Source organism: Hyalella azteca, unplaced genomic scaffold (assembly GCF_000764305.2).
Source record: "Hyalella azteca isolate HAZT.00-mixed unplaced genomic scaffold, Hazt_2.0.2 contig11277, whole genome shotgun sequence".
In the NCBI taxonomy this organism is placed as follows: domain Eukaryota; kingdom Metazoa; phylum Arthropoda; class Malacostraca; order Amphipoda; family Hyalellidae; genus Hyalella; species Hyalella azteca.
Window position 1 is genome coordinate 512471 of NW_025941278.1, and position 19937 is coordinate 532407.

At 37.9% G+C, this 19937-nt stretch overlaps 1 protein-coding gene across 2 annotated transcripts; it reads left to right on the forward strand.

Moving 5' to 3' along the window:
• Nucleotides 1–941: 941 nt before the first annotated feature.
• Nucleotides 942–14680, forward strand: LOC108678790 (mannosylglucosyl-3-phosphoglycerate phosphatase). Of its 2 annotated transcripts, XM_018167258.2 has the most exons (15): nt 942–1066; nt 2073–2246; nt 3536–3622; nt 3987–4135; nt 4979–5095; nt 5967–6089; nt 6368–6536; nt 7179–7442; nt 8254–8367; nt 8989–9125; nt 10165–10292; nt 10560–10664; nt 11333–11438; nt 12676–12807; nt 14555–14618. In XM_018167258.2, the coding sequence occupies exons 1-14, from the start codon at nt 1024–1026 to the stop codon at nt 12793–12795; spliced, it is 1836 nt and encodes a 611-aa protein (XP_018022747.1). In that variant the 5' UTR covers nt 942–1023; the 3' UTR covers nt 12796–12807; nt 14555–14618. The 2 variants fall into 2 exon arrangements, with proteins under 2 accessions (XP_018022747.1, XP_018022748.1); XM_018167259.2 differs by lacking the exon at nt 12676–12807 and having other exon boundaries at nt 14555–14680.
• The last annotated feature ends 5257 nt before the right edge of the window (nt 14681–19937 follow it).

The following is a 19937-nucleotide window of genomic DNA, read 5'->3' on the forward strand; positions in this document are numbered from 1 at the left end:
CCAAGTGCCGCTGTAGACTGAACGTCAGAGCCTGGTACGGTACTTCTCTTACAGAGTGGTGTCAATATGGAACAGCCTGTCGGACACCGTCATCACTGCCCCCTCTATTAACACCTTTAGTTCAAGATCAGGCTCGACAAGCGCTGGGTGACACGCAGAGAACGGGACAATCTCGAATGCTGTCATTAGCTCCCCTTTTAGCACTTCTAGACTAACTTCTAGCCATGCATGCGACAGCCGACAAGCAGTCAAAAAGCAACCAAATAACTAGGCCAAATAGTCAAGAAGCAACCCCCAACCAGGCACGGTGAACAGGCCGCAAGGCATTTTACACTGAACATATTGAGTATCAAGTATAATAAATTTATATCACCAAAACTCCAAAAGTTGGTAGTACCTAGTACCTACCAGGCTACCACTACCAGACAGTAATCACTACCTGTGCTAGCCTACTACAACTTTACAAGTCAGCCACTCAGCCTGTCAATGGCTAAAGTCACCCTGTATATGGTATTTATATAAATTATACCTATTATGTTTTTCTTGGCTATTTGTTTTCACATGTCTTGATTCTTTCTTAATCAGTGTTTTCTGGATTGCTCATTGACGTGAGACAAATTTTACTTGAAGAAAAATGTTTCTGCACTATAATCACTGTCAGACACTGAGTGATCACTCCCTCAGTCCCATCTCATGCAACCCTCATCATAGAATAAAACCAAAAAATATACAGAACTGGCATTGTCAATCATCTTGATTCTTAGGGCATGTACAACCCTGCCTTTGGACATAAGCCTTTTTGGATCATCATCATGGTCCAGAATCCTAAATTTTTACAACTCCTGATGTCTCATTTCTTTGCCTGGATTTGCAAACAATACTGTTGGCTGTTGTTCTAGCAAAGTTTGCTGGAAGGCTAACTATAACTTATTCCAGTCTTCTTTACAGTTTAATGAGCTTACAGATCAGATGTGTTAAATTTTAAGACAATTCAACTGTAGCAAAGAACCTAACTAGCTAGCCATGGTAAAAGCTGATGCTCAGAATGCTCCTGTGGAAGCACAAGGTAAGATTTTAAATTGATGTGAAAATTGAATGTGGAGTGCCCTGATATATCAAATTGTTCAGTGGTGTAAAAATTAACTTTCCTCAGTAAACATAAAAAACCTGTTTACCTTTGAATTGACATCTCATGATCTTTAAATGTTTCCTCATTGCTGCTTTAATGCAGTGAATTTGGATAAAAACTATATCAATGCACCTCAGATTTCAGAGTAGGTATGTAAGGCCAAAAATTTTGAGAGCTTACTCACAGAATTTGTGTTCTTGAAGGATTTGGTGATGATGTCAATTTATTAATATACCTATATATAACTATATTTCTGATAAAATATCATATACCTATAGTCTTATGTTCTTGCTGAAGTTGCATTAAAAAATATCATCTATTAAAATTAAATACGTACTATGTCATGTACCCACTACCCAGTCACAAAAAATGTGTGGTTGGAATTATTAATTATAATGATGACAACCCTAAAATAAATTATTGTTAAGGGGACCGGCTACCCTAAAATTTTCAATTTTGGCGTTTTTCTGCTTTTGTGCTCATCTGAAAGCTGGAATTCTGCTCTTTCCAATGGTACCACTGCCATCGCTGTACGTTAATATTTACGTTCATGACGTCTCTTTAAAGGGAAGCGGGTGAGAGAGTTCTTTAAGTAATTAGATATAAAGTAATTAGCTGCATTTTAGCCGTTTTCTATGAATTTCACGTTTTCTATCAATTTTTTCGAAAAATACATAGGAGCAAAATGTTTTTCTTTTTACCTTTTACGTATGTATGTGAAGTTTCATGATAATCGGATAATAACTGTAGAAGTTTTTCCGGAGGGTAGCCGGTCCCCTTAACATGACTGCATTTAGCTCTAAAGTAGCTTGAAACATGATCAGTGATCTATGAAATCATTGATTGTCTCTTGATTCTAAAACATTAAATAGGCATGTTTGAGAGAAAAAATACAGTATATAAAGGTTTGTTGGTAGTTACTTAATAATTGGTTTTGTTTCAGCTGGACCTCGAGCTAGTAGAATTAGCTTGTTGCACTTCAATGATGTTTACAATGTGGAGGAGCAAGCCTCGGAACCTTTGGCTGGTGCTGCGCGCTTCAAGACAGCCCTTCATAGCTTCAGAGAGCAGGACCCTCTAATCCTATTCAGTGGAGATATCTTTGCTCCTTCTATCAGTAAGGATATCATTCACTCCATGTTGATACAGAATATTTTAAGATATGTATGACATAACTTGTGTTTTGAATTGTGTTTCATAAGTTATAGTGTGGTATTATCATGGTCATATATGTATGTATTTTAGTACTAGGTTAAGGTGAGTGCTTCAAGTTTTGTCTCTTCTGACTTGAAAGAAGATATTTGTAAGCTGAGATGAGTAAAATGTGGTAAATTTGTTTATTTTTTAGTCATTTGCTAGCTGGCCATTTGAAGTTGTAATTTATTTATTCATCCAATTTTGTCTGGGTATTTTGAATTTTCCTGATGGATTTCCATTAACTTTTTTTTCTAGTACCGTATAAAAGAAATTATTTTCATGCCTTGGTTCTTGCTAAATATTACCTGACTCTCATTTATTCTTAGATAACAAATATAAATATACCGTACTTATGTTGATGTTCATATTTTGTGCATATGTTCATTATGAGTTATGTACCTATATGCAAGTAAAAGATAAACTCTTATTCAATCATGTATTCCTAGGTACCTACTGTATATCTCAATGAGCTCTGTTCAATTGCAAAATGTTACTGCAGTGTGCCAGTACATTTTACCATCAAGAGTAGGTACAGTATATATACCATATGTGTATTAGTAGTTTAGTACCATGCCAATTAACATTGATGCTTGGCAAAAATGACCTATCAGCCCTCCTTCATTGAGGTGCAACCACTAAGATGGACAATTACAACAAGAACTGATGCTTTTTACAACACTTCTCTTTAACTTCACTTCTTGTCTGTTTGTTTGTTTGTCTGTCTGTCTGTCTGCTACAAATCTTGTAATTGAAATTTAATACACTTCTACTTATCCTATTGATCTGAAATTTTGCACACTTGTGTAAAGTTGGAGACAATGTATGAATCAAATGTCGAAATAAATGATTTTAAAAATTAAATTTTTTTTTGGTACCGTAGGTATTAAAAAAATTGAAAAAATAGTTTTGTCAGCTACAAATCTTATAACTGATATTTGACACGCTTTTACCTGTCTAATTGATCTGAAATTTTGCACACTTGTGTGAAGTCAGAGGCAATGCATGAATCAATTAATAGAATAAATAATTTTGAAAAAAATTTATATATTAAAAAAAATTTATATATTAAAAAAATTGAATAATTATTTTTTTAATATTCAAAAATTTAATGAGAAATTCATTGTACATCTGTAAGATTGGAGACACTGGATTCTTTGGAAGTGTTGGCTTTAAAAATTAATTTTTAAACATCTATTATTATGTTTTCAGTGTCTTCATTCACTCTGGGCGAGCAGATGGTGCCAGTGCTGAACCAGTTGGGTGTGCATGTCTCTGTCTATGGAAACCATGACTTTGGTAAGATGATTCAGTGAAGTTTTATGTTTCAGAATTCCTAAAACTCAAATTTTGGCAGTTGATTTACTTTACGTTCCATGATATGATTTGCTAAGGTGGTACCAGTATTGAACTTAATGGCCAATTTTTTTGCTGGTATACATACATACGGTATATAACTTTTTCGTTTGTATTATATTTTCAAGTAACTATCACTTTGGTGTCTTTAATTGTAATTTCATTTTTTAACATTGCTTCCGTAATTTGTTTTGGCTAAAATTATCCTCCACACTCTTTAATTTAACGTTGAAATTAAAAATTGTATTAGAGTTTAATTAATTTTTCACTACCTATAAGTTGATTTGAGGTTTGTTCCCATTTTCAGACTTTGGACTGGAGCGCCTCATTGATCTGGCATCAGACACAAATTTCCCATGGCTCATGAGCAACGTCGTAGATAATGAGACTGGCCGGCCTCTGGCTGATGGCTGCGTCACTCACACCATCTGCTGGCATGGCTGGACCATTGGCTTTGTACGTCTTTCTTCTGGTGGAATGGATATTTGTTTAACTTTTACTCTCTTCACTTTGTGCTCACAAATAGCAATAGGATAGGTATATTCCTGTGCACAGCTTGCAAGCTATGATGGAATTTGCTGGAAGCTTGCGAGCTATGATGGAAGCCTGGCACCACAGTACGGTATATGCTGGCTGTCCAGGCATGTAGGTATCCATGATACTTGTCATATTGGGATATTACCAACAAGGATTGTAGGAGAGGGAGGTGAGGATTGGATCAAAAAATTAAAATTTGCTTTGTAAGTGGTGAAAATGAATGAGTTTAATTAAAAAGAAGCAAAACTGTTTTTTCAGGTTTGTAAACTAGAGTAAAATGGTAATCTATGTAAAAGATATAGGTAGGTATTTGAAGGGATCTTTATTAAACTAGAATATGTACCTACCTATGCTTTATCATCATTTACGGGATTAGGGATTACTTGAAGGATACCAAAATTATAGAAATTATCAAGCCTGGGCATTGTCAGGCCAACCAGCTAGAAGTTTATGATTTGTTCAATGTAAAATACCTTAGTGAATTTTGCAAATATTGAAAATCACAGAAAATTCAAAGTAAATGCACCATATTGTCATTGAAACTGCAAAAATTAGTTCCATCAACCGTGTAAAGTTGAATAATTCATGTTTCTTTGATAAAAAGAGCAAATGAATTGGATTTAAGCCCAAGATGGCTTGTAAGTACTATTTTATTTGAGGATAAAATTGGTTAATTATATATATAATTTGCAATTTTAGTAATTTAATTATTGTATATTACTATTATATTATGGGCTAATAGGTTTTCATTACCCTGAACAGGTTGGCCTGGTGGAGAGGGAGTGGCTGGACACTCTGGCCACCATCAACAGCGAGCAGGTTACCTTCACAGACTATGTCGAGGCCGGCAAGAAATTGGCTGCTGAGCTGCGACAACAGGTAGTCTGTGGCTGTTGTTATGTGCCAGGGTTGCTGTTGTGCCTGGGGAGTTGTTTCAGGTTTGTTGTTGTGTCAAGGTTGTTTGGAATGCATCATTGTCATGCTGTGGCAAATGTTGCTAGTCAAATCTTCAGGATTAGAAGGGAATGCACTATGTGAATCATTCAAGTTTGTACACCCCTCAGAGGGGACTTCTGACGCGTGTCTGTGCTCGTCAGAAGTCCTATAGGATTTCGCGCTCCTACGGGGATTGTTCCTGAGCGCCCCACCACTGAGCTCGCGGTGTCTGACTGCAGGTCTCAGTAGTGGGGTTAAGTTATTATGTAGGCAGGATTCCTTACATTTCTCTTCTCTGTCTCTCGTGCGGGCGGCCGACGTCCCGTGTAAGCGACCTCTTGTTCGAGTGTCTTAGTTTCTGTGGTTTTTCACCTGTCCCTCCATGTCAATTCGGCTCTTTGAGATGCTAACGCTGCTTCCTTTGAGCCAGCTTCAGCAGGCTGGACAATTGAGATCTCCCGCCTCTTGTGGGTAATGAATAATTGAGACCTGCCTTGCTGGCGATGTTATCTTTTGACCCCCGGTGCGAAATAGCTTCATAGCTGAAGTGCTAGTAGACCATTATACGGTTATACCACTACTTTCAAGTTTGTACACAGCTTTGAATATAAGGTGAAGATTTCTGCATCAATCAGGAATAAAGATAGAGCTACTCGATTATTTGTGGCATCCTACAAGGAGGTGTGAATGTTTTCAAGGTTTTATACAAGCTGTTTTTCTCAAAAATTTATGCCTTATCTTTGAAGTCATGATGATTTTGAAATTACATGTGAAATGGATTAATATGTATCATCATTACTTTTTCCATCCACAGGGGTGTGACTACATCATAGCTTTAACTCACATGCGCACACCTAATGATGTTCGGCTTGCCGAAAACGTGGACGACATCGACCTCATTCTGGGGGGTCATGATCATGTCTATGAGCTGCAACAGGTGCGTTACGTTTGAATTATTTTGACCATGTGTACGGTACTTCTTAAGCTAATTTTTAAAATTAAATCGAACCTGAAATCTTCATACGTTGAAACATCAGCTGCAACATTTTTTTATTTCTCATATAAGTATGCTTAATTACAGATCTTCTTTGATATTGGCTGAAAACTTTTATCTTTATAAAATTTCCAAGCTTTCTCATTAATAAAAAAGGCATCTTTGAGTTAAGGTTGCCAAAAAGTGCCTTTTAATTCCTAATTAACCTATAATGCTTTCAGGTAAATGGCAAGTGGATAGTGAAGAGCGGCACAGACTTCAGGGAGTTTTCTCACCTCGTGCTGGAGCTCACAGACGGCGGCGGTGTTGAGGTCACCATCGAGAAAGTGGAGGTCACAGGACGCTTTGCTCCTGACCCTGACCTTAAGGAAGCTCTCTCTAAATATGAAAGTGGGTCGCCACTAGTTTGGGGGTTTGTTTACTGCCATCATTCATAATATTCGATATTATATACGTAAATAACGAACACTGTAATCACTGCAATCATCTATGATGGACTGTCAACATTTCATTCCTAGGCAGATGTTATTGCAGTATTGATAAATGAAAAAACCTGTCATATCAAAGTTTTTTACGAAAAATGATGTGGGATTTGTGACGTGACAAGTGTTTTTCTCATTTATATGTGTAGATTACTTTGAATTGCGATGTCCGGTTTTAATTGTGAAATAGAACGCTTTAGCTGCTTGGTATAGTGCTTTGCATACTTTAAATGACAAAGCACCGAGTTAGTTTGTATACCTATGTGGTATAGAATAACTCAAAGACTAATCTTTTAATTTCTTCTAATGGCTGGTTTTCTTCATGTTTGAGACAATGGGGACTTGCCTAATATTTTGAATAGTATTTCGGTGACTAATACTGATAATTATATTAATCCATTCCATTTCTCTTAGTTCAATATAGTTTAATATTTCCATTAATTCTGATGTTGCACGAGGCATGATGAGGGAAATACTAGTACGCATTTCATCCTAAACGTTTGATTCCTATTTTTTATATTTCTTCCTCTCACCTATTCACTGTGCGCAGGCGTCGTGAGCGGCAAGATGGACGAGGTACTAGGAAGTTTCTCGGTAGATTTGGACGGGAAATTTTCCAGCATCCGCACTTGCGAGACGAACCTCGGGAACTTCATCTGCGACGTGATGCTGGCCGCCTGCAACGCGGACGTCGCGGTGCTCAACTCAGGCACCTTGCGCTCCGACCGCCTGCATCCTGCTGGACAGTTCTGCATGCGCGACCTTATGACCGTGCTGCCCATGCTGGACTCCCTGTGTGTGCTGCAGGTCACTGGTGGGTGAGGGCATGACCGTGCTGCCCATGCTGGACTTAGATATTCCTTGAAATTCTCTTCTTCGTCGTATGTCAACTCAAAGTTTGTTGTCGAACTGCTTGTGATTTTCCTACTGAACGAGCTACCGGTATGTCCGCTTCTTAGACCCAGGAAAATAGGTTAAAATAGAAATGATACATTTACCGAGTAGGTATCGTATTGTACTAATATGATACAGATGTAGATGAACTAATATCGTATTGTACTAATTCATCTACATGAATCGCAAAAATATTGACCTCGTATCATAGATGCATGAATTCCTTGATATATCAAAAAATTACCTTGGTTTTTGTGAACAGTTTATTAAATTTCTGCCGATTTCAATGGAATAATTTGCATCTTATCGTCTCTTCGATTAATTGTTGTCTTGTTCGCTGCACAGGCGGTGCTGCTGCATATTCTGGAGAACAGCGCATGTTTATATCATCGTAATTTAGTTGCCATTTTCCTAATAATTATGGTCTGAGCGCCCCAGTGTTTGATTGTTGTCTTGTTCGCTGCCCAGGCGCTGTGTTGCCGCAGATATCCTCGAGAACGGTGCATAGTTCAAATCATCTATACAATCTAGTTAGCATCATTAAAATAACTATCTTGTTAATGTCTCAGTGTTTGATTGTTGTCTTGTTCGCTGCCCAGGCGCTATGTGCTGCTACAGATATCCTCGAGAACGGCGCATGTTTTAGATTATCTATACAATCTAGTTAGCATTATTAAAATAGCTATATTGTTATTGTCTCAGTGTTTGATTGCAGTCTTGTTCGCTGCCAGGCGCTGTGTTGCTACAGATCCTCGAGAACGGCGTGTCTCAGTATCCTAAGCTGGAGGGGCGCTTCCCTCAGGTCGCCGGCATACAGTTCGCCTTCGACCCCAACGCACCGCCGGGTATGTAGCTCCTATTTCTTACTCTTATTATGTACTTCTGATGGCAGCTTAATTCTAATGGACTAAATATTCCATGCTGTTTCTAAGAACTATTTACTTGACGAAATAATATTGTCCGATGCTCGCTGGCATGCGAGATCATAGCAAAGAGTTATGTTCATACGGTATCTTAGTATCAATATTGATGTCTTATTTATCTTCATTCTTCATTTTTATATCTCATTAGAGAGGTCTCATTGATCAATTTAGGCTTGCTTTGTGTTCGGGGCTGGGTTCTGATGCTTGAAATTGTAATTAACATCGTGCGAGGTCCCTAATTTCTTTATAAATCTTTAAAATTCAACACCAAAATTTTGCGTGGTGTATTTGCAACGTGGGGTAGTCTGGAATTATGATGAAGATTTATGCAAGTCTAATTCATAGAGTAAAGTAATTTCTCATTGTAGGTTTTATTTGGTTAAAGACGTGGGCGAGTTACTTGATGTTTTCAAAAAATATTTAAGGGGCACTGACATTGCCATAACCTTATATGGTAGGTTTTAAACTATGTTCAATACGTTGGTGAGATATTTAATAGTTCCAATAATAACCAAGTGACTAACGTTGCAATGCATACGGCAGGTTCGCGCGTGGTGCGCGACATGGTGAAAGTTGGCGACGAGTATCTGCAGTTGGATCAGACCTACAGGCTGTGCACGAAGGCCTACATGCGGCAGGGCAGGGACGGCTACAGCATGCTGGTCGACTGTCCCGTGCTGGTCCGTCTTCCGCTTTTGAGAATCTTGTTAGGGGAAAAGCTTCCCACCAGACATAGAACGTTGAAACAACGGTTAATTGACGTAAATTTAATGTTTAGCTGTTCAATTGACGTAAATTTAACATTCAAAAGTTTAATTAATGTAAATTCAACGTTTAAATGTTTAGTTAATGTAAATTCAAAGTTTAATCGTTTGATCAACGTTGATTCGACGTCAGATGCCTGGCGGTTGATTACTTGACAAATGTTTCATCACATGAAAGTAAATCTTTGTTCATTGTTGACTCTTTTGCTCTTCCTTTCTTCGGATTATCAACTCAGGCCTTGAGTAGAGTGTGACTGTAAATTTTTCCAGTTTTATGAACCAAAATGAGTATTATTTGATAATGGTGTCAAAATCAAAGTATGACGCATTGCTCATTATTAGTCGTAAAGCCAAATTATTTGACCAAAATGCCGCTTGATCATTTACACAATCACGTACATTTCCATGTAAAATATTTTATTGGAAAATGTTTACCTACGTACTTCATTTCTTACTTTTATTGCTCGTCAGCGTTAAGGTCAAAATATTTATCTTTTCCTGGTGTAGTGATACTAAATTCAATCAAGGAAATGATCGGTCAAGTCAACATCATCATCCTTAAATTTGATTCTTTGTTGAACAACGTTTCGCGTATTGCTTTTCGTATTTCATAACGTTTATTAGCGATAACGTTTGAAGATTATCCTTATCTTGGTATCAGAACTGTTTGAAATGCAAACATCGTCATTGCATTAGTGATTGACATTCGTTTCCGAGCGTTGCTAAGTGACATCCTGGCTTAATCATTCCTGTGATTGGATAATACTTTAGTAATATAATTTGGATCATACTTTAATAATAATTTAGAATATAAGTTACATTTTTAATTTTGCATAACTTATTTCAACATTTTGTGTGTAGAACCAACCTACTTGTATGTTGTACTAGTTGCAATTGTTAATTATTATTTCAATAAATAAAAAACCATTAGTTCTGACCTACAATTTCTTTACAGCAAGATGATGAACAATGCCCAATGCTGTCCACTGCCGTCCAGAATCACTTCATGGCCATCAAAACTCGTCAGGGCAAAACTCGTAGAAATTCCACGCATCGGCAATCTTTGGTGCTCATCTCCAGACGGTGAGTAATACATCCTGATACCTGCTCACTTCTAGAGCCTTGCCACGTGACAAGTAAATACATCCTGATACCTGCTCACTTCTAGAGCCCTGCCACGTGACAAGTAAATACATCCTGATACCTGCTCACTTCTAGAGCCTTGCCACGTGACAAGTAAATACATCCTGATACCTGCTCACTTCTAGAGCCAATAGCCGTTATTTCCTATGTTGGATATCTGTGCAGACACGGCTTAGCCGTTATTTCCCATGTTGGATATCTGTGCAGACATAGCCTCATTCGCGACGACGATCCACGCCCCACCCACCGCTCCGCCATGACCCGTTCGCAATCCACCGACTCCAACGCCTCATCCATCTCTACCATCTCCAGGTGCTCTTCTAGCCAACACCATCTCTGAGAATACGTTTTACGATCTATTTGCTGACGCTCTAATACTATGTCTTTATTCTACTACTCTACCTATTCGTGTTTAATCTACCTGTCCACTTCAATGTGTTCTTCTACTTCTCTGCTTCTACGTGTTTATTCTAATTTTCTACTTGCTCGTGCCTGCCCTTTACCTATAAGTTACCTCCTAAGATATACCTTATCAATTTTTTCAATGACAATGTTGTGGTTTATTCAGTTGCTTGACCTCTACGTGTAATATGTCTTATAAGATATTACTTATCAATTTTTTTGGATGATGATATTTTGGTTTATTCATTTTGATGTATAACCGAAAAATTCACTTGAAGCTGAGTCAGCATTTGTTTTGTGCCATAATACAGTATGCAATTTACTGCTCGCAATTAGTTATCCTGAAAACGATGAGTGAAATCACTGTTTCGTGATGATGAAGCTCTAGTTAAAACATCCATGGCTGCCATAATGAAGTATGAAATGTAATGCTTTAGCCCAATCATTCATCCCAATAATGACGAAGCGTTGTTTCCATGACTCATAAGTGTCGTAATGATATATTCTCAATGCAATGCTTTCATGTAATTATTCTCGCAATATTTATTGAAATGTTATAATTTGTCTGTTTTTATCAGCGGGCGTCGGAAGTTGTCGCGGCAGGACAGCGTACACGATCTGGAGGACATCGCGTGCAAGCTCGCGCCCACTGTCGAGGGCAGGATCATTGTTGCTTCTGCCGAGGTCTGACGCTGCAATATTACTTTATTCTTCTACTTTATTTATTATTATTTATGTTTCCCACTAGAATATTTAGTTAATCCATTATTATGTATGTATGACAGTAGAATATTATTTTATTCTTCTTCATTTCATTCTTTATTTATGTTTCCCACTAGAATATGTACAGAAGTTTAGTCATTATTATGTACTATGTATGACAATAGAATAATATATAATTCCGTTAGTTTAATCATTATTGTTATGCATAGTTATTAGTTAAAACAAGTTATTATTATCTTTATTGTTATATGTATGTGTGACGCTAGAGTAGTACTTTATTTTTTAGTAGTTTATTCGTAATTTTTATGTATATATAAAGTTGATTATTGACTTTTGAAAGTCTGTTAGGGGTTGACCATAATACTGTTAGGTCAACCCATTAATAAAACGCCGAGGTTTAATCACACTGCTCAGTACTGTTAATTCATGAATGATTTCCCTAGTAGTGTCCCATTAAGTTTAGTGAGGAGAGTGAGTGTGTTATAATATGTCTCTTAGTTTATTTAAAGTAACATATCATAGTCGATATTGTGTGTATATGTAGTTCAGCTTCTACGTTTCGGTAATTTGCACGTAGACTGAGTAGTTTTGAACTCGCAACTTTGATGTGTAAACTTTACTATTTCTATATTATTTCAAAACAAATATTGAGATATTCTCGGTACCGTTATCCCCGTTTGAATCACCTGACGCTGGTTTGTGATTCTTGGTGCCCAATCTGCTTGCAAACTCCCAGTAATGCTTTTGTTTTATCCATTCAAAAGCAGGATCTTTAAACCAGCTTGCTTAGTTCCGTTTGAGTTGATTTTACTTGATGTCTCTTTCCAGCGTATTCAATCCCTTCTGTTCATGCTTATTCCCATCCAATGCCCTGTATCTCGAGTGCACTGAAACCCTTTATTGACATAAAAAGCCTTATCATCTTCAGTCGACACTACGATTTACCTCCACTGCACTGTTAGAAAAAACGGTCCCACTGGCGTTCTAGTGGCCGGTCGCCCCGTGAAAAAAACTTTCGCCGTTTTTATCAGATGTTTTACGGATTTCTAGTGTTAAACTAGAATGAAAACGGCGACACAGTGTTTCTTTTCACGGGCCGACCGGCCACTAAAAAGCCGGTAATATCGTTAACGGGAATTTTTCTAACAGTGTGTATTCATGCATTATTCATAATTCACACGAAGTCATTGTGTGGCAGTGCCGTTCGCTGAACCCTCCCAAGGTTGCCTACCAGCGCCTGCTGGACAAGCTCACGGAGGAGCAGGACGGCGACGACGAAGATGCCGTGGATGACTCCGCAGCAGCGCAGGCCGTGTAGCGCAGCGGTCGTGTGGGTGCTGGGGGTATATGGTGTAGTGCTGGAGTAATGCAGGGGGGTTGAAGGTAATGCAGAGGGGTTGAGGGTAATGCAAGGGGTTGAGGGTAATGCAGGGGGTTTGAGAGTAAGGAAGATAGTTTAAAAGTAATGGAAGTAATAGATGAGCAGGGTTTAGTGCTAGTGAAGTAGTGACGCAGTCGCGTAGGTGATAGTGTTACCTGGTGTAATTCGTGAAGTAATGAAGGTGGTTTGAAAGTAATGAAGGATGTTTAAATGTAATGAAGGGGATGAAGATGGTTTGAATGATGCTGGTTGCTAAGCAGGGCTTAGTGCTATAGAAAGAGGGCCGCGGTGATATGGGTGCGCTGGGTTATGGTATCTTGTGAAGTGATAAAGGTGGTTCAAGATGATGGTGATTTGAAAGTAATGAAGGTGATTTGGCAGGTAGGGTTGTGCTAGGTACCGCGGTCGCGTGGGTAATTGGGTTAACCGGTGTAGTTTCAGATGTAATGGTAATTTATTGGGTATGGGATAAAAGTGAAGCAAGGATACTTATTCATTTGGTACGGAATAGAAGTGATGTAATGAAGGTTATTCATTAGGTACAGGCTCAATGAAAAAAAAAACGGAAAAGTGAGCTGAATTTGGTGCCTAGCTAACTTGGTGTTCATCTTGAAGTTATAACCATATATGAGGCACGTTAGTCACAACTTCATGTAAGTAATATCAATGTTAATTACTTGACAGAGATAATTTAATTGCATTTTCATCGGGTTAACCTTATTTTATTTGGCGATTAATAAATCTAAACTCAATTTAATCTTATAATCTAAATCTAATCTCAATGGCTTAGCCTGATCTAAGTTAACGATTGTTGGATGCAGTCATTCATGAATTTAAAGTAATCTTCTATTCTCCTTAACGCCTTACAATGCCTTGTTTTTTTTGCTTCTTCTGATAATTTTTGCTTGTGATTTGCTGTAGCTTTTGCTTAAACTCACAACAGGTTTCTTAATAAATCAAAAGGTTATTAATAGGGTTAAATAACTCCTGCTTCTGTGTACTTAGCCTTGAATTTGAGTGCCGTGATTTTGATCTGCAGTGTTGTGATGTTGTGCTGCAGTGTTGTGATATTGTGCTGCAGTGTTGTGATATTGTGCTGCAGTGTTGTGATACTGTGCAAGATAATATCTTAAAGTTAATATCATAGTATCCTCGTATCCTAAATATCCCAATTATAATTTTTCCCTGGCTTTGTAACAACAATACTTTTACTTCTCACCGTGCACGCGTACTTCATCCTGACCTCTTATAAGTCATCAATTTATTCAATATACTCTCTTTGGATGTCTTATGTAGGAAGTAACTATGTTGTATTTGTTATGTAGGAAGGTGCATGTCTTGTTTTCGTTTGATTACATAAATTTGTTTGGTGTCTAATGAGCCGTGATACAACGCTGTGCTGCGAGTTATGTTGATTTACATGTCTTGTATGACCACAGTCCTGATAGTGAATGCATGAGGATAGTTATTCATTATCCTGATATCCTGATGGTGAATGCATGAGGATATTTAATCATTATCCTGATATCCTGATGGTGAATGCGTGAGGATAGTTAATGATTACGTGTTGATCACACTGCTTGTGAAAACAGGTTTTGTTTGCTTCGTGAAGATAACAAATGTTAGTGATAAAATTTTTCGTTGTTGACGAAGATAGCGCCGTTTAGCTGACGTGTAATTGTGGCTGACGTTGCAGGAGGTGGTGAAGCTTCGTCAGCAACGCGTTGCTCGAGGCGTCAGCGTCATAGAAGAGGCTGACGAACCTGCCTCCCCCCTGCCTCAGTGAGCTGACACTGCTGCTGTGGTGCTGACCACTGCTGCTGTGGTGCTGACACTGCTGCTGTGGTGCTGACACTGCTGCTGGAGTGCTGACACTGCTGCTGTGGTGCTGACACTGCTGCTGGGGTGCTGACACTGCTGCTGTGGTGCTGACACTGCTGCTGCGGTGCTGACACTGCTGCTGTGGTGCTGACACTGCTGCTGCGGTGCTGACACTGCTGCTGTGGTGCTGACACTGCTGCTGTGGTGCTGACACTGCTACTGGGGTGCTGACACTGCTGCTGCGGTGCTGACACTGCTGCTGGGGTGCTGACACTGCTGCTGTGGTGCTGACACTGCTGCTGTGGTTCTGACACTGCTGCTGTGGTGCTGACACTGCTGCTGTGGTGCTGACACTGCTGCTCTGGTGCTGACACTGCTGCTCTGGTGCTGACACAGACACTGCCAACTCCTATGATGCTGACACTGCCGTGATACCATGTCACACCAATCCTCTTACATGCTCCACAAACTTGTCGGCTCTCAACTAACATTTCTGTTTAGTTTGTTATCTTATCGTCACTCAGGACGTGGCAGCTACCGTCGCTCTCAAATAGCGCATCCAATCTCTGAGTAGAACCATTTTATTTGTTTTAACCATCTAACCATCTTAATTGTCTCAACCATATAACCATCTTGATTGTCTTAACCGTCTAACCATCTCAATTATCTTAACCGTCTAACCATCATAATCATCTTGAAAGTCTTAAAACCATCTTAATGCGTTTGGAAAACATCGGATCAACGTAAAGTTGTACATGTAATCCACTACGTCTCATTATCTCTGTTTAAGTTATCACTGGTTACATTATAATTGGTAGTAAATAACTGGTAATTTTGATCCATGCAAATTAATGTAACACAAGGATACTAGAAAATATGGCGCAGTCAGAAAAATGAATGGGTCTTACTATCCAAATAGGTTCACACTTTCTTACTCATTACTCGAGCAGAACGAAGATACGCCTTTTTGTGCGTCGTAATGACCCGCACAAGTACAATGCATCCTTACTTGGACAAATTTCACTCATTTCTTTTAGTGAACCTTGCGTCGTTTGTTGTGCCAGGTTTTCTACGAGTCAATGATTCAATATTCTATTAATAAATTTATTCAACCGAGACCATTTTTTTCAAGCTGTTATTAACGCAATCTTGCAAAAGCTCCATAAGTTGATCTTACTTTTTCAAAATTGTTATCCAAAATTTAGGATTAATGTAGTCCGAGTTCGTGTAATAATAAGATAATTTTCCTGCTCCATTTTCTTTTAACGAGATGAAAATAGCTGTTCTTTTACCAGGTGCAAACCAGAATATTGCTTTAAATTTTACAGAATCCCATACCTTGTTCTCAAAAATATTGAATGGACTTCTGGTTGCAGTCTCTTCATAGAATTGCTGGTGTGATATTGTCGCTTCAATTATAATACTCGTACAAAAACTCTTTTGGCAGTACTGACAAGATATAATTCATATTATACATATTTATGATACAATACCAACGCTTTAATATGTACTCAAAAGTAAACTATTCCGGCTGTCATAACGATGCACATCCTAATGTTCAACCAGTTTATACTACGTACCATATTGGAAGTAATTTTAATTTTCACTGCACTATCAAAATATCACGTAGCATTCGGTTATTAGAATATTTCTTGTTATAAAATATCAATATTATTTACGGTGTTAAAAATGCCATTGTTCATTTTACTGTTCCGTTTACAGATTATTTGAAATGATATCACCATCGGTTCTACATGAAGATACATATAATTTGAATGCTGGATTCGTTAAATAATAATCGGGTTTTGTCTCCATGAGTTCACTTGATTTCAGATGTTCTCTTATATATTAGACGATGCGTGAAATTTTTTGATTTGTTGAACATAAAAACGTGGTGAAATTTTCGCCATTAGCCGCGCTATTAGAAATAAATGGCCAGAAGTGATCGACTTGCAACGTTGATCTTGCCTGACAATTGAATTATCGTTTAACCGTTATTAATGTTAGACTTAGGGTTCTATGAATTCACGGGCTGTGCTTAAAGTAGTTCATCAGAATCTTGTAATTTTGTAAGGAAATATGCACTTGATACGTCCGCTTTGAAAACATAATTCAAAATGAGGCCATTTTTAACTTAGTACATATCGTATCGCTTCCAAATATCGATACCAAATGTAAGTCTATATTTTGAGACTGTAATATTTCGCGTTATAAGTTTGAATTTGTTGTCTTGCGTCTTTTGTTTTTCTTGGCTTAGAACTTTAATTGGCTCAAATGGGCGTAGTTTCTCCAAAATAGGAAGGTATGCGAAAATGTCGAATGTTTCTTATGAAAACAAAATACTAAATTAACGCAAATTGAGTTTTACGTCAAATTAAAATGACTTGGTAGCTGACAGTCTCAGCATAATATTGTACGAAGCTATACAGCCGCTTTTTGATGACGTCTGTGTTGTGTTGGGGCTTTTAGTCAAAATTCTACTATGATCCTCAACTTGAGAAATCTTTTGTGTCGTGCATAGTACGGTTATCCTAGTTATCTAACATATTGTTAATTTTTTTGCTAATATCATATATATATTAGTTTATAATTACCTATTTTAACATTTACCTCGTGTCTCTTCCCACTCGTCCGGCCTTATTCCAATCACAATTCTTAACGCTAACGTAAAAATCTGGAAATCTAATTTCAAGCTACAATGCAAGCAATGTTTTCTCCGAGTTGCATTTATTGCACAAATTTTTCAGAGACGCAAATCGTCGCCCCTATGATGTGCTCTGATATATTTATTGATTACCTATACAAAAATCCGATATTTTTCTGCATAAACTGTACTGTCAACACAGACATTTTTGAACTCGTATATCCACTGTTATCCCTACCTGATAAATAAGTTTTTTTGGTAGAAACGCACAAAACAGTATTCTATCTAACAGTATCTGCTATGTTGTATCTAACAGTATCTGCTATGTCTTCACTTTTTTTCTTGAAATAGCATCTTTTAATGGAACGTATGGAAACATAAGAGGCGTGCATTGTTGTGGACGATTATAAAATTTCATTATTATGATTATACGTGTATATACAGGTTTCATTCTCGATTGATGGCACCATATTAAATATTTGCTTTTTCACTTTCTTGCGGTGATATATATATATTTTTTCTTGTTTCATTCTCATCTGAAATTTTTATTCGGATAATTTTCTTCCTTTGAGCATCTAATGTATTACATTCGTTGTATAGATCCTGATACTTTGTTTCGCTTTAATCAGTATAAATCAATTAACTTACTAGAATACTTACTTCAAAACTATTAGCCGTGTAATTCTCATCTTAGAGTTAAGAAGCACCTTTGGTCAGTCCATTCGAAGTGATCTATGCACTCATCGACGTAAGCTTCGTAATTCAGTGTTATGAATGTACAGGGCTGACTCGTCCATTATATCGACATTAAGTAATGGCTATTTCGTGATAAACTCGCTAAAACGGAGTTTTTAATATAGTTTTCACACTGATTGTTTTGATACCTTTTTATGAATCGTATTTAATGTATTCGGTCTCAGTTAATCCTTCAAGGAGATGTAAACTTGAACAGCGATGGCATGACGAAAAGCTAACTGCATACGTGTAGTAAACCACGATTTTATTCATTTGTATAATCCAGCCACTTGCTGATAAGGTTTAAGCGAAAGCGGAGAGCTTTTTACCGCATCGCCCTAATTACCTGGCGTGAATAATACCATAATAAGTGCAAAAAATGTGACCTCTATTGTCTAGTGTACTATTGTCAGCTTGAAGTGTAGCGCCATGAAATTTTGGGTGAACTTTTCTAAGCGTGCGACTATTGGAGTATTTACAAAAATGTCGTTCGTATGCTCTTGGTCGTATTGAAATATAATTAATAATAACACGAAAGGAAAGTGATATAAGTGTTCAATATTGAGGTTTTTCTGTATATTTTTGTTTGAAATTACATCCTGATTGTTTATTGTTTATTCGTGACCGGAGACGTGCAAACGAAACTGCCTTAGTTGCACATGCTTTGAAACCTTTGTGAAAAATATCTATGTCATTTGAATGGATATTATGTTAATGTTTTGTCGTTTATAATGATCTATCAAAGTTGGCAATGCACAAACTTAGCAGGTTAGGGTTTATCTGCTGATTTTTACCATGTTTTTTCTATGCATGTTTGTTTGTCGTCTGGTACACTGGTGGAAAAAACAATGTGTCGTTCTGTCCACATAGTGACACTTTCTATACGTGATAGTGACACGCCCTTGTGTCGGACTGAATTGTGCTGGATGATTTACACAAGACCTTATGACCTTATGATGAGTTTAGGACTTCGTAGTCCACGGTCAAGCTGAGGCGCCGCCTTCGTCGTCCTCCGTCTCCGAGTCGTCGCTAGGCAGGTCACCCCGCCCTCGGGTTCCGGATGTAACGTTGGACGTGTTCCGACGGAGGGCAATAAGTGCACCGTTAGTTGGACATAGTCTTATTTATCTGAGTGTACGCTCATGAAGAAACTACCTAATAATCCTAGTTTGCATGTAAACCTAACTTGTAGTGTTAGCGGTAAGCTTCTGTGCTGCGTTCAATTTCTGTGGCTAAAAAGCAGCTGTTTTTGTCCGGCTCATCCATAGCCTTTCTTTGGCTGAACTTTCTATGCTATGAACAATCAGGATCACAATAACAGCGATTGTGTTCCTAACTTTGATACTAAGTTTATGTTGGTTCGGAATACTAAACTCCTGCTTTCCCCACCCACTGAAAAGAAGGTAAACGTTTATGCCTACCGTCAACGGCACACGAGTCGCCCGCCACTCAGCAAATACTGCATTCAACTCGTTGATCTTTGATAAAAATCTATTATACCTGTCAGAAATACGAATTGTAGCGTTCGATTAATAACTTAAGAAGCGTTATTGATATCGCTAGATAGTTGCCGTTCAGTTTTTGTAATGAAATAGATCGTATCTGTTAAAGGGCGGCAACTTGAGCGCTGTGGCGACTTTCGTGACGTTGGCGTTAGTTGCATTTCCGTACAGTCCGTATTATATTTTTATTTCCCATCGCTGTTTCATGAAACCTAAGCTTCTCGAGTCACGACCTACAGTCTTCAGTATTATATTTATTGTTCGGGTGTACGTTGTTGGTTGTATAATATTTTGTTTCCTTTTAGAGTTTCTTATCTGGGTTTATTTTAGTCACCTGGTGGAATGTGGTTCTCTTTGTTTTGATCGTTCAAATCAAA